General features: G+C 40.7%; 1 protein-coding gene across 6 annotated transcripts in view; it reads left to right on the forward strand.

Annotated features, from left to right (window-relative positions):
* The window catches only part of robo3 (roundabout, axon guidance receptor, homolog 3 (Drosophila)), a 164,103-nt gene that overhangs the window by 67,347 nt on the left and 83,189 nt on the right, over window positions 1-13,567 (forward strand). Inside the window, exon 1 of one of the 6 annotated variants that reach the window (XM_085288288.1) lies at window positions 5,387-5,939. The exons of the other annotated variants lie outside the window; for them this stretch is intronic. Coding sequence (XP_085144414.1) covers window positions 5,876-5,939 — 64 coding nt within the window. The 5' untranslated portion in view covers window positions 5,387-5,875. Of the gene's footprint in view, window positions 1-5,386; window positions 5,940-13,567 lie in introns of those variants that run through there. 6 annotated transcript variants of the gene reach the window in all.

The raw sequence follows: 13,567 nt of genomic DNA on the forward strand, positions 1-13,567 counted from the left end.
ACCCCAGCAGATAAACAAGAGCTTAATGTTTGCTTTGACACCACAATCTGCCCCTCTCATCATAATGTGTGGTGGCAAACAGACGGGACGCCCAGCCCTGTCATATACCCCTATCAGTTCGTATATATGCAGAGAGCGTTGGAGAAAGCAGAAGGTGCGTCTCGCTTCACAGCCCTAAAATTAATGGTTGGGGCGAGGGGTGGGTGGGTGGGGGGGGGGGGGTGCTCTCAATATAGAGTGATGGCAAAGAAAGAGGTCTCTGAGAAGAAGTGGAGATAAAGAAATGGATTCTTATAGGAGCAGAGACAGTAGAGAGACAATAGAGCTCTAGTCTAAATGGCAATCCACTGGATCTCTTGCCCATATTTCCTTTTATTCACACTGTGGGACTGAATCCAAGTTGAGAAAAGCCAGCAAGAGAAACAGGAAATTAGTTGCCCACCTAATAGCTGGACTGCTTTACCACCTCCCCCTCGTATTTTTTTCCTCTTTTTTCTTTTCATCCCTGAGGGAAGTTGGATAACAGCCATTCCCATTGAAAGGTGGATCAATAAAGAGATATATTGTCATCTTAGAGCGCCACCCTCCTAATCAATTAATCTATACTAGAATTCGTTCATTGGATCCTCTTGAGGGGGTTGTCCTCTTATTACCCGCTATGAGTTTAAAAAAAGGTGCAGACATATGGGGGTCTCATTACTAGAAATGGAGAAGAAACCTTGAAAAGGTTCAAATGTCTCGTTATAGATGCAGATGATAAGCATTTAATGGCATTTCAAGGTAACAGTGATTTCACCACGAGTGGGTCTGCCTACCGAGATTATAAGCAATAGTCTTAATGACTTATTCTCCCCGCTCTGCTGCATCATCAGATATAGGGGCATATGCATGTGATTCAGAATGTACAGAGTGCCTCGTAGGCAGTGTGCCACTGATTCCATCTTAATAGTCTGTTATTTTCTGCTTCAAGTTTTGGCTATTTCCAACTTAAAAGTGTTCTCTCAAGGTTAGCCTTTCAGGGATTTTAAAGGTACTTTAAAAGATGAACTTGCATTGTTGAAAAAACATTTTTAGCTTTAAATCAGAGCTCAAGTTTGGGGCAGCTAAATAGCAATTATTTTAAGCATTTGCACAATGAATTCACAGAAGGCTAATCTCTGACATCAACAGCTGTGGGCGTATATATCTGAGAGACTTTTACTTTCCCTCTTCCTCAGCTTTATCAGCTCTTGTAATTGTCGGCATGCAAAACTGCTCCTTGAACACTCCCAGCAATATCAGGACTGCCATCACTGTTTTTATACATTAATGGTGATTTATAGCCAGGAAGGAAGTGGTTCTGGTAAAGGATGTTGGCCATTTCTCTGTGGGAAGAACAATACATCAGTTCATATGGTCTTTTAAGCGCGAAAATAAGGAAAATCTTGTTTGCCTTCCAGTAACGAACAGGAGAAAATTATGTTGGCAAATTCGAGAAAAGAAAATACCAAGGTTTGCCATGTGTAGCGCTCCATCTTTACATCAAAAGGTCATGAAATTAGATGAGCCGACCCAAGACAGAGAGATGGAGGAAGGCTGTGAAATAATGCGACAAAGAACTAAAAGTACACATGCAGCTAATTTAAAAAGCAGGAAGTAAAACTAGGTTAAAAAAAACAAAGCAAAGCAAAACTATCCTTCAAAGTTAAACAATAAAACTGTACAACAAAAACTGTAATTGGCAGCACAACTCAAAATATAATAAGAATGCTCATCTCAAAAACACAACCACACCCTGGGAATATCATATCATGTGGACTATCAGTGTCTCAATGTCTACTGTGTCTTTATTTGTTCAACTCTAAAAGTGGAAAACTGGAACACAATGCATATGATGAATATAATGCATTCTTTAAAAACACAACAATAAATCCACCTATTGTACTTACAATGGTCCTCTACTAGCCATGTACTGGCTCCTTAAAATGACCCCCTATTTTAAAAGACACAAAGAAAGAACAAAATATGTCATTTTCCATTTAATGGACATCTCCAAGGTCACTTATTGTTCTGTCCTCAGAGTCAGTCACATCTATAGACATCCTTGGACAGGAAGTAATACATTTCTACATGACACTTCATGAATCATCAGGTTTGACCTACAACAATGCTGCTTAAAGAAGAAGGATGAAGCCAAAAGAAATTGTATACTTTTTAAGAATTAATCTGTCTCCACAACTACTCAATGCCATTGGGACAGCTTCATATACTGAAAGCACTCTTTAGAAAACCCTTCATGGTGAGAAGTGCAAGAGATTAATTTTCCTTAAAATGACAAAGCACTGATAGTTTGTTGTTTGCATCACACATGCATGCAAAATGAGCTCTGTCTCATCTTAAATAAACGAATAGACTTTTAAATAACAAGTCTCTTTCCTTTTGATTATTTTGGAGCTTATATGTAAATGATATGTGTGTGGTACGTTGGTCTGAAAGCCTGATTTGGTTTCCATAAATTGATGTTTGGGGGATGCTTGATATTTCTCACTCTTCTGAAAGGCATTTGAAAGCCATTCAGAGTGGAACAGTTAAACAGCCTGCAGAAACAGTGCAGCCTCGGCCAAAAGAGGGGAAAAAAAGATCCTTCATACATCATAGGCTCCTTTCACTTAAAGTCATTAGTTTATTTATAAATGTAGGCTCAGCTGCCCAGTGCATTACTTAATATGACGATACGTTTGTCTTGAAGCGTGCTTGCCATGTGCTGAATTCAACTCTTTCAGTGGATCTGTTCTAAACAACTGTGGAAACACTCTTTTTTATTTGGATTGACATTTATTGTTTGTAGATTCCAGAGACTCTGTTCAAACACTGGCTGGTCTAGAGGTAGGGCAATGAAAAGTCTCCTGCCAACCAAACCATCAATTAGCCTCTATATATTATAGAGGCCGTCTTTTCCTATGCTGCCAGGAATTCCAGGAAATGTTTTAATGCTGGCATTTCACAAAAGTTGACTCTACGTGGCCTTTACAATGCTTTCAAATGAATAGCAAAAATTATGCCCTTTCCACACGCAAATCTTTGTGCGTGGAAAGGGCAAAACTCTGTGGTCTATGGCTCAGCTGCAAATGTGTTGCACAGCACCAATCCACACTGATGGGCTGTCATTGTAATTCAGTTCCTAATGTGGATAATTAGTCTGAATTCATGGAGTGCTTGATTCCACTGACAGCTATGCCAAATGTTTGATGAAAGCACCAAAGTAGCGGCATCAGTCACAGACAAACGGAAATGCGTTTAAGTGGAGGGCCTCATCATGTTTTATTCAATCACAGAGCAATGCTCAATTAATCAGTTTCTGCAATTAAATTAAACATGTACATGCATAAAACATGAAAGAAATATCAGGGGTGTTTAAGTGGCGCTTGCTTCTCATTTTTCCTGTTAACCCAAAAAGAGAGAATTTATTTTCAGCTCTCTGCAGCAGACACTGTGACCTTACTGATGTGGAATTATTTCTGTTTCATGCAATGCTGAGAACACAGCGAGACAGAATGTGTTAAAGCTCAACTTAGTATGCGCAGCTTGATGCAAACCACCATTCAATGCATTTCTATAAATGTCAAGAGCTGTGTGTTTACCAGGTCTTTCTGACCCCTAATATTTATTCAGCTCAACAGCACTCTAGCCAATCATTCCTTATTGCAGAATTGTGGCTCTTAAGTCAAGTTTCATTGGCTGCAGTTTGCCGTATCTCCTGGCACATGTAATATTGCTTTTCGCTTTCCATCAGTTGCAGGCAGAGCCTGTGCTCAGATAAATAGTGACATTTTGCAGCAGTGTGGGGGGCTTGTTTGCATCTTTTAGTGCCTGAGTCATTTCTATCGCCTTATTTGTATACATAGCATCACAGTCGGCACAATCAAAGGTCGTACACATGTAAGAGAAATTTGCATTTGGATTCAAACTATTGCCAAAATCATTTATGCCTGTGTGTTTAGATAACAGCCATGAGATAAAAGCTGACATTTGCGCCTCATTGAGTATTATGAGTTCAGTTTAAGAAAAAAAAAGGTGGTTTCTGAATGAATGCAAAGATCATGAATCTTTGCAGCACTACATTAGCATTCATGCTCTTCATAGCGTGTTCAAGGATGCAAAATATTCATATATATAACTATATAGATGTAAGATAAAGTGTCCAAGCTGTCTTTGATTGCATATTATACATCTGGACTTTTTTGAACAGCATGGTGACTTCTTCTCAATGCTGAGGAAAATTCACAGCTTAAGTGGGAAACATCTTACCAGCGCATGGAGGACACAGAAACGGAGTAACAGAGACAAAGTACAAAACTGTTTGGATTACTTGTGGGATTCTGTATTGGTTACTCGTCTCTAATCTTCATCTAAGTTACAATTATAGCCAAAATACAATCTGACGAAACACTAACCGTATCTACTTTTCATGTCCAGATCAAGCACACTGAGTAATCACCCACAGTAATGGCTGAAAAAACAAACAAACAAGTAAATATTTCCATTAGTAACTTTTGCCATTTTATTATTAATCCAGGCAGATGTTATGGGAGTTACGAGAAGGTTCACAAACGTTTTGCTTCAACTGTAGTTGCCTCTGTTGTGTCTCTAAGACCCTGAAGTTTATTTAAATCTGAATTTAACAGAAATGACTAACTGGTCATGGTCCTATCGTGTTTTGTTGGTTAGAAGGTATACGAACATTACATACATAGCCTGACAAGGTTTCACTGTAATGGTCCCTCGGAGGCTCCCGCAACATACGCATTGAAATTGAGCGCACTGGCCCTTTAAGAGAATGGTACTGGAGTGGTAAAGTTAGTCGGAATTAAACAAGGATGAACCGGAGGCATGCTGAGTCTGCCTTCAGCATACTGTTACAGCAGGCTGGTGGTTTTGTCACAGCTTAACTGAGATGTGCTTTTGTTAATAGTGTAGATTCTCCCTCTCTCTCTGTGTAGATAGATAGATAGATAGATAGATAGATAGATAGATAGATAGATAGATAGATAGATAGATAGATAGATAGATATTCCGGAGTCGAAACTATTAGATGAGGTGCATAGAAACCCTGACAGGTTGAATGATTTCTGTAACCAATCATTCACATTTTGTTAGGTCAGTCAGGACCTGCCGGCTCCACTGGCATTAACACAGCTGTTTTTTAATATTCATTTTCCAGTGATTACCCTCTTAAAGATATGCTTCTCTAACTTATCAATTTATAACATAGCCGTAGGCATTGCATCAGGTTGCTTCATTAGAATTTTATTTTGAAAGCACAAGCGGAAGCCGGTAATGCCATTGTGGCCACTGTTACCGTGGTGCGCTTTGGCTCCGGGAGCGCACTGTTTGCTGCTGAGGCTCAGTGCTGGTGGCGGAGCGACAGAGAGGGACGGAGCAGTGACACACATGGAGCTGAGCTTTTAACAAAGTGGACGTTTCGTCCTGGTACGATGACTCCGGCTACTTTGGGGCTGTTTTTCTACAGGACTAAGCCCTGATGAATGTTTCTCCTCTGTTAAAAACAAACAAAAAGAGGAAAAAACGGGACTCATTGACCGGGCGCCGCCTTCACCTTACTCTCAGCCGCCCCTCCGATCATCACCTGCAGCTTGCTTTGTACGACACTAAACGCAGATTTTGCAGAAGCGTTGAGGGATTAAAGTTTGAACTTATGGTTTATTTGTAGAGCGGCTGAGATGCTGCCTGCGGAGTCCGCTGCTAGTTGCTGACATTTCATACCATAGGCTGGCGCTCATTTGTGGGTCTGTGTGGAAATTATAAGTGCTGCTGCTGCTGTTTGACAGCCTAAAGACTGCCACCAACCTTATCTACCTATGTGCACATTTGTATAATGGAGTACAGTCCGGCTCTGGTTCCCTTACTGGTTGTATTTGCACTCGGAAGTTTGGCATATGGTAAGTTTTAAATTGCTTATTTTGTGGTTATGGTTATCAAACAAACAAAACACTTGTACAATGTCCGTTATAAAGTTTACAAAGTTACTATTTCACATCAGTCAGCTGATCTTGTAGGAAGCCCCCTTTATGTCAGCATTTGTGCATAAGTGAGTAATCCTCCTAGATGATGTCACTTAAAAGGCCACTTAGGAACAACAGACAGCAGAGTAGCCCATATGCAGCTTTACTGTGTGACCTGCCCAGGGGATACTGGATTATCACCAGCATCTGCTCCCCACAGAAATCTGACTTTGCTGGCTCATTTATCTCTAGCATTGGGCCCATTAGATGAATTATGGACACAATGCAATTGTGAAACAAAAACCCTTCAGTTTCTTCTCCACTATTGTAAGTGAGTGTGGCAGGGTTGAAAGTTTGAGTCCCTCTGTGGACAGCATTGCTAAAAAATGCATGCTTTCTTGCTACTGTACAAGGTTTGGTGGAAAAAGCCTTTACCAGCTGCTGCTGCGTGTAAAATGTTAAGCAGCTCCTCTATGTCCCAGTCTGTGTGGTGGAGAGTACCAAACAGTGTAGGTTTAAGTGTCACCGAATCCCTGGATATAAATGTATGATGCACAATATTGGCTTTTGTTGTTTCATGACTCTGCCTTCAGATGTATGCATATGGTGCTTTTGATTTCAGCTTTCAGAAGCGAAATCTGCCACATACGCACACTACGAGTCATAGTATGGCTCTTTTTTGTAGACATCAGACACCTCTGGGATGATAGAGATATGTTTAAATGAGACTGCTGGATCCTCAGATCCTCCATCAATCACACGTGTATAACTGAAATTGCTGCCAGTTGGCTACAGGCTCTTTGTCAACATGCATTCATGTCTGTGTTCAGCACAGATGAACCTCCATGTGCGACGTACTAAAGCAATGTTTTTTGACACAAGTGGGATGATATCGTTTGTGTCAGTGTGGTGTCTTTGGGCCCAGCCCCACTGCTGAGGCTCCCTTTTACAAGCCTGTAAACATTGCCTATGAACTCAGCATCTGTGAAAGTGCTCCTTCACTGACTCCAGATGCTCCTCTGGGACTATAAAGGCTGGATTAAAGCTGCTTATTTTCACTTTAGCAAACACATGGTGAGTTAAAAAAAAGAGAGAACTGTACTGTTTTTAGCAGCAGACTCCCCCCCGTCGGTAAATTTACATTTAAATGTGTGTTCTTGTCACACTCTGATACTGTTATACAAAGTGGCATAGATTAAAAGGAAGAAGAAGCTTCAGATCAGTGCCAGCACAGATATATGTGGAGAAGAAGACGCAATGAAGAAGAGTTTAGGAATGATTCTCCATCCCTCGTCTTCGTGTGAAGGGGCCGTTCATGCGGAGCCAGAGTCACAGAGTCTGGTCTCAGACTGTTTTTCCAGTAATATGACACTGGAATCTGCCAATCACCGCTGTCACTATCAGTCACCTCGATGACCTCAGGAAACTCTTCTCCAATGACTGTCAGTGACTCATGTGTTTACAATGTACTTTATTGATGTGACTTCAAGGCAGGAGCTGAAAACAGCTGCTTTGTTGCAATGTGGATGTCCTCACCAGACTAGTTGCCAGATGAAATAGCCGACACCAAACCTAGATAACCACTCTGTAATTACAGTCTGAGCACACAGCTCAATTTCCTTTAGGGAGGGAAGTACCGTGGGGTGTAATGTGGCTGAAATAGCACAATTACCGAGATGGCCATTGTTTAAAACCCTTTCTTCTGTTTCTGGCAGTTGTGCATTTTGCGCACAAGGTTTTTCAGACATGCTGTCAGCCTCAGTGAGTTACAGTGGAGGAGGTTTGGAGGGGTTTAATGGATTGATCAAGGACAGTTTGACAGGAGTTATAACTGCTGCCGAGATTGTATTGAGATGTCTGAGTAGTCCTCTTTAAAGTTGGGGCACAACCACTAGATCCTGGTGGCAAAAAGACCAGTTCACTCTAAAACCAAAACCACGTGAATGACTAAAGTAAAAAGATGTGTATTTTTATTTTTCCGAATTTCTAAGATGTGTCCCACAGAGATGAATGTGCTGTTTGAAAAATGCTTTTTGCACAAACCCATGGACGTACTAATGGACACTGATACAAAACAGTTCTTGTGAATTCTGTTGGCAGTCAGTAACCAGTACAGTGTTTCAAAAATGAGATAGCACCGTTCCATTTAGGTGGCTATTCAGATGGAAGCCCAGCGCGAGACTTTTACCAGCTGCACTCCACATTGTAAACCTAGATTTACTTTGTTATTTTTATGTTACAGTCATCACTGCCGACTGGAATGGCTCCTAACAGCGCTCCAATATGCAGTAGCTCATTTTGTTTTTGCTTTTGGAATATTGACAACATTCCTTTTTCTGCAGAAAGAAAAAAGACACAAAAAGCTTTGTAGTCATTTCTGAGAACAAACATGCACTCGCACAGTGAGCGTACCTTCCTCCTCCCCCCACCTGCCTGCCCATCTGTTCTGCACAGATCAATTAGGCTGTCAATACATTCAAGCATGATGCACTGAAATGAGGCACAGTGTAGCATTCAAGCTACAAGAAGATCATAACTTGCGCTGGTTGAAAAATAACACTCGAAATCGGGGCAAGGAACTAAAACTCCTCCTCCTGTTACCTCAGAATCAGCAGCGTTAATCATCTATCCACTTTCTGAATCTTATTTGAGTAGTTTTGCTTTTTTTTCAAGCTGCTGGTCAACCAGTTCTAGAAATGAATAATAAGTAATGCTAAAAAAACATGAGGTGAATTTGCGTATGCTAGTCGTTGAACAGCCGCTTATTATGCGTACCCATGATAATAGAATTTCACAGTCACAAATATCCATTACACATCAGATTGACTGCACCTCATGATGCATTAATAACAAGTTATTTGTGTACTGGGCTGTAGTAAATAAATAAAAGCACTTTGTAAACATGTCAGTGGGGTGTTTTTGCTCGTTCATCTGCAAACTAAGGCTTGCGCTCCCTCTCTTAATGGCACTGCTTATTATCTATGCTGCATGTTCCTACCACAGCGAGCCAAAATCAACAAACACTGAGCTCCTTCTTCATCAGGCATCAAGGGAAAGGACTTAAACTCATCTCTATTTAGCAGCGGGTGCTGGCAGGCCAAGTTACCGTAGCACTCCCTACTCCTTGAAGGTCTCAAGTGCAACTGCCTTTAGGGCCCAACACAGTATACCTAAGCTTCCAGCCTTAGGCTGCAGACAGATGGATTACCCCTAACATTAGATTTCAGACAAAGATATCTCAAGTACAGTTTTTGAATAATCATTTCACTTAAAAAGGGAAATATGTTATCCAAACCTACCTGCCCTCTGTGAAAAAATAATTCTCCCTTAAATATAATAACTGTTTGTGCGAATTGCATTCAGGCTGGCAGTGAGACACAAATCTGAGCGCACAGCCCATTGCTAGTCAGTGGTGCTGACCTTCAGTTACTTGGATGAGTGACAAAACATTTCTCCCATATGAACACATTCAACTTAATGGGATTTGCTTACCTGGATGATTACCCATATGGAAAAGATATATATAAATCTTATAAAGTTTGTATCTGTCTTGTGTGAAACTTGTATGAAAAGCATACAAGAGTGAAAACAGATATAAGATCCCTAGAAAAATTATATAAATGAAACTTGTATGTTTTGGATACTTACTAAAACAATATATGAAAGTGGCCATTTTCATGAGTAAATCATATAAGCCTTATATGATTCACTATATGAAGTAGGCCACATCTTATGCAAGTCTTTTATAAGTTTTTACTATTTCTTTTCCATATGGGTAAGCAGTGTTTGCATTGTTCTTACAAACACTTACACTCCTCATCCTTTTATCGCTTCAGTGTCTGACTATCTGTCTAATAAAGGGTGAGGTCATCATGAAATCTGACTGGTGAAGCAGCCAGTCAGATTTCATGTTTATCCTGTTTATGTTATCTGCCGATGTTTGAAGCAGTGACATAACTCTGACTGCTGGAGAGTCAAAGAAAAAGCCCGTGGGTACTGCCACAGCTGTCAGAGCAGTAATTCAGTGCTGTGGATATATTTGTGAGTCTGGCACTCAAAAGCTCTGCATGAGAAAAAGCCACCTGATAATGGATTATTTTCTACACGGATGTGTCAAGGTGATGCCGTAGTAGCCAGAAACTGACAGCTACTGTTGATGATTTAATGGCAAGGTAAAAAACTGACAGGGACAACTTTTTTTTCTGACGACGGTGTCGATACACACATCGAGTTGGGGATAGGAGGAATTTGAGTGTCTCTATGGCTGTTTGTTTGCCCTGGTGGGTGATTGATAGCTATGACTAATTGACTGATTTCTTTAATAGGCACCTTACCTTCACCTCAAAAACCTTTTGAATTTGTAGCACTTATAGAAGTGACAGCAGCTGGATGTTAATCCAGCTCTTGCTCTTTACAGCTTTTCACTTCATGACTTAATGATACATCAGGACCAGTGTTACTTGAAATGTCCTCAACAGTATGTCAAGGCTGCATCTTACCACTTAAATAAAGGGTCTTGGAAATGTGTATCATATATGATTGAGCTAATTGCTATCATGGTCTCATGAGCTGTTTTTTAATAATACAGGCACTCTCCATGTAGATTATTTCATGTTTGACTAGCAAGCTAAGAGTCAGTAAAACAAAATAAAACCACGCACCGTAGTTTATTTTTGTCATGTTAGTGATGTCGTGGATCCTCTTCAGGAAGTCGTTGTCTCGACCCTTTCCTCCCTCAAAATACGATGTGGTGTGATGTGTGTTTTCAGAGAGATAGCAGCCAGCCTGCACATTTGTGTCTGTTTGTATAAGGGGACACACATCCAATAGGGGCTAATCTTGAAATATACTGTTGTGGGACAGGAAACCAGTGGCATTTCCTCACTGATGTGTTTGGCCACCCACAACCAGCCTTGTTCCTGTCTTGGAGTCCCCTCGAGGATTTCCTCTTTGACACGACTGAGAGACTGCACCTTCGTCAGCGATCACTAATGGACAGATAATTAGAGATAATGAACAATCGTGCCATCATCATACAGCCTTTCTGGAGCCAAACCATCCACTAACTATCTCCATGCTTATATTTCCCACCCACCTACCCCCGCTCTGCGCTCATCACAAAGAGCACTTACAGTGAAATGGGATGAAGTGTGGGAGTTCAGTCACCAAATACAGTTGCTGTTCTCTTCTTCTTTCAAAGCTTGAAACCGCTTTGGTGGAGTGAGCAGAAAACAAAATCGATGCTTGTTACCATCGGGCTGCTGGAGCTCCAACTGACAAGGTCTGTGATAACTTGAAGGATGCTGGGCTGGAAAGAATAGTTTAGCTGAAACATCCCCCACATTATTATGATCATTCATACCAAAATGTCAGGTGGGGTCTTGTTGAAGTATGTTTCAAAGTAAACAGTAGAAATGTCAATTTTTAAGACATTTCACAGCCCTTCAGTCTTGTTTCTGTAGGTGGAAGTAAATCAAAGCTTAATCAACTTTCTAGTCTCTCAGGCATCTTGTACCACCAGGAACATTTTTAGTGGGAAAATGCTTTCTTCCTGTTGGAGCAGAAAATGCACTTTGCTCTCAAGCTTCTGCCTGGTCAGCGTGCACGAACATCCAGCTCATACAGGTTCTTCACCAGAGGAAGAGGCTATACTCACAGGGCCATTCTCACTCACATTTCCATGATCCCTGCTTTTCAAAGAAAGGAGCAGGACGAAGCAGCTTCGGCCCCTTTCCCACCAAACTGTTCACGGCCTCAGCAGAGACAGTATAAAAAACACAGAAGTTCCTTTTCCAAAGTTGACCCCACTCATTTAGATGCTTAGCATCAACACGGGCTCAGTTAAAGCCACTTTGTATTGTCATGCAAGTACTTCATTTTATGTTCCCCAGAGGGTTAAAGAGTACAAAGCTGGAGGAAAAAACTGCAGCTTGCCTCGTTCGCTGCTGCCAGTTTAACTTTGAATACACATTTCCAAATCACTTCCTGCAGCTTCAGTAAATAGAAGGTGGAGGAACTGTAAAACAAGAAATCTTTACAAAGAAAAATAGGAGAGGAAAAGGAATTACAGCATCTTCTTCACTCCACTGTTCCCTCTTTAAAGATTATTACGCTCCCCCTGTTAGCCAGTCAGAGGTACTTTTATTTCAACAGAAAGAGACTTTTTCTAACCAGAAGGAGCAGACTCTGGAGGGAAGGTCGGTTATCTTGAGCGCAGTGTGAGGGTTAGCTCATCTTAGGCTTAATTTGACTTGCTAAGGCAGAGCCTGGGTTAATCTGTCTTCTTTACCACAAATCACCACAGAGCGATAAGGAATGCAGTGTTTGATGTATTGCAGTATTCTGATTTATTTTCAAGTCCTTCACATTGAAATGAAAGGCATTTCTCAGCCTGTCTGGTTTGGAAGACTCGCTGGGCTGGAGTGCCGTCCACGTTTTATGTCCTTTTCCCTCCAAGGCCATCGTCAACCAAATGTTTCTGATACATACACAGTGTTGTTATGTATTTCAATAGAACTTTTATACCTAACTTCCTTGCTGCATTTTCACAGCACTTTATAATATGAAATTTACAGATACAAGTGAGGTGATCGGGCCATTGGTAGAAGTTCAGTTATCACATATTTTGATCCTTTTTTAATTTATTTATTGTGTTATTTATTATACTTTTGCACATAGAAATGTTCTAAATTTCATGATTTCAGCTTGTTGCTCTAGTTTTTATTCATAGTTTAGATTCTTTTAACTTGCAAACCAGAAATAAATCAATTATTAATTGCGAAGATTCTTCTTAGTGAGAATTTTCTTTGACAAACTAAGTAAAGAGCGTTTCAGAGCTCCTTACATGGTTTTCCATAATATAATATTTGTTTTCTGTGTGTCCTATAATTTGACTAGTGGACTGGATTCACGCTCCACTAATGCGCTGAAACCTTCTGTGAGTCGCTGTGGTTTGCTCAGGGGTGGGCTGCATGCTGGAGACAGCTTGTACTTATGGCTGCAGCGCAAGATTTGTGTTGACCTCAAGATTGAGCCTTGTACAAATATCAGACAAAATGAGGACCCTTCTTGGATTTGCTGCATGAGTCTGACCATCACTGTGCCATCTGTGTTTGGAAAATGCTGTCAGCAATGGGTGATGTGCCTTCAAATCAAAATCACTTTAGAGCACAATTAGAGGTTCTGAATTAGCTTTGATTCATTTTCAATTAATTGTCCAGGTGTTCTTGAAAGATACAGAATAGATATCTTTCTACTTTATGTCTTGGAAGACGCCAGTGGTGCGGTGATCAAATGCAGATCAATCATCAGCCCCAGTCTTGTACCATTTGGACAGATCCCGGGTTATTGGGTGTTCTGATTTTTTTTATCATTTAAGAAGAAGTAAATGATGAAAGGTCTCTTGTGTTTGTTGTGGAATAAGGCAGGACTGGGGCTCGGAATCAACTGTAGATATCTGTGATTTTTCTTTTGTACTCCTTTTAAAAGCACAGGACACACCAAGACATTTATTCTTGTACTAGATGAGACAAAGTTCTAGCTCGATACTTTTTCTGGCTCCATTA

This window comes from Mchenga conophoros, linkage group LG10, assembly GCF_057382185.1.
Source record: "Mchenga conophoros isolate Kocher_MC1m ecotype Shallow Benthic linkage group LG10, M_conophoros_male_GT1.1, whole genome shotgun sequence".
Taxonomy (NCBI): Eukaryota; Metazoa; Chordata; class Actinopteri; order Cichliformes; family Cichlidae; genus Mchenga; species Mchenga conophoros.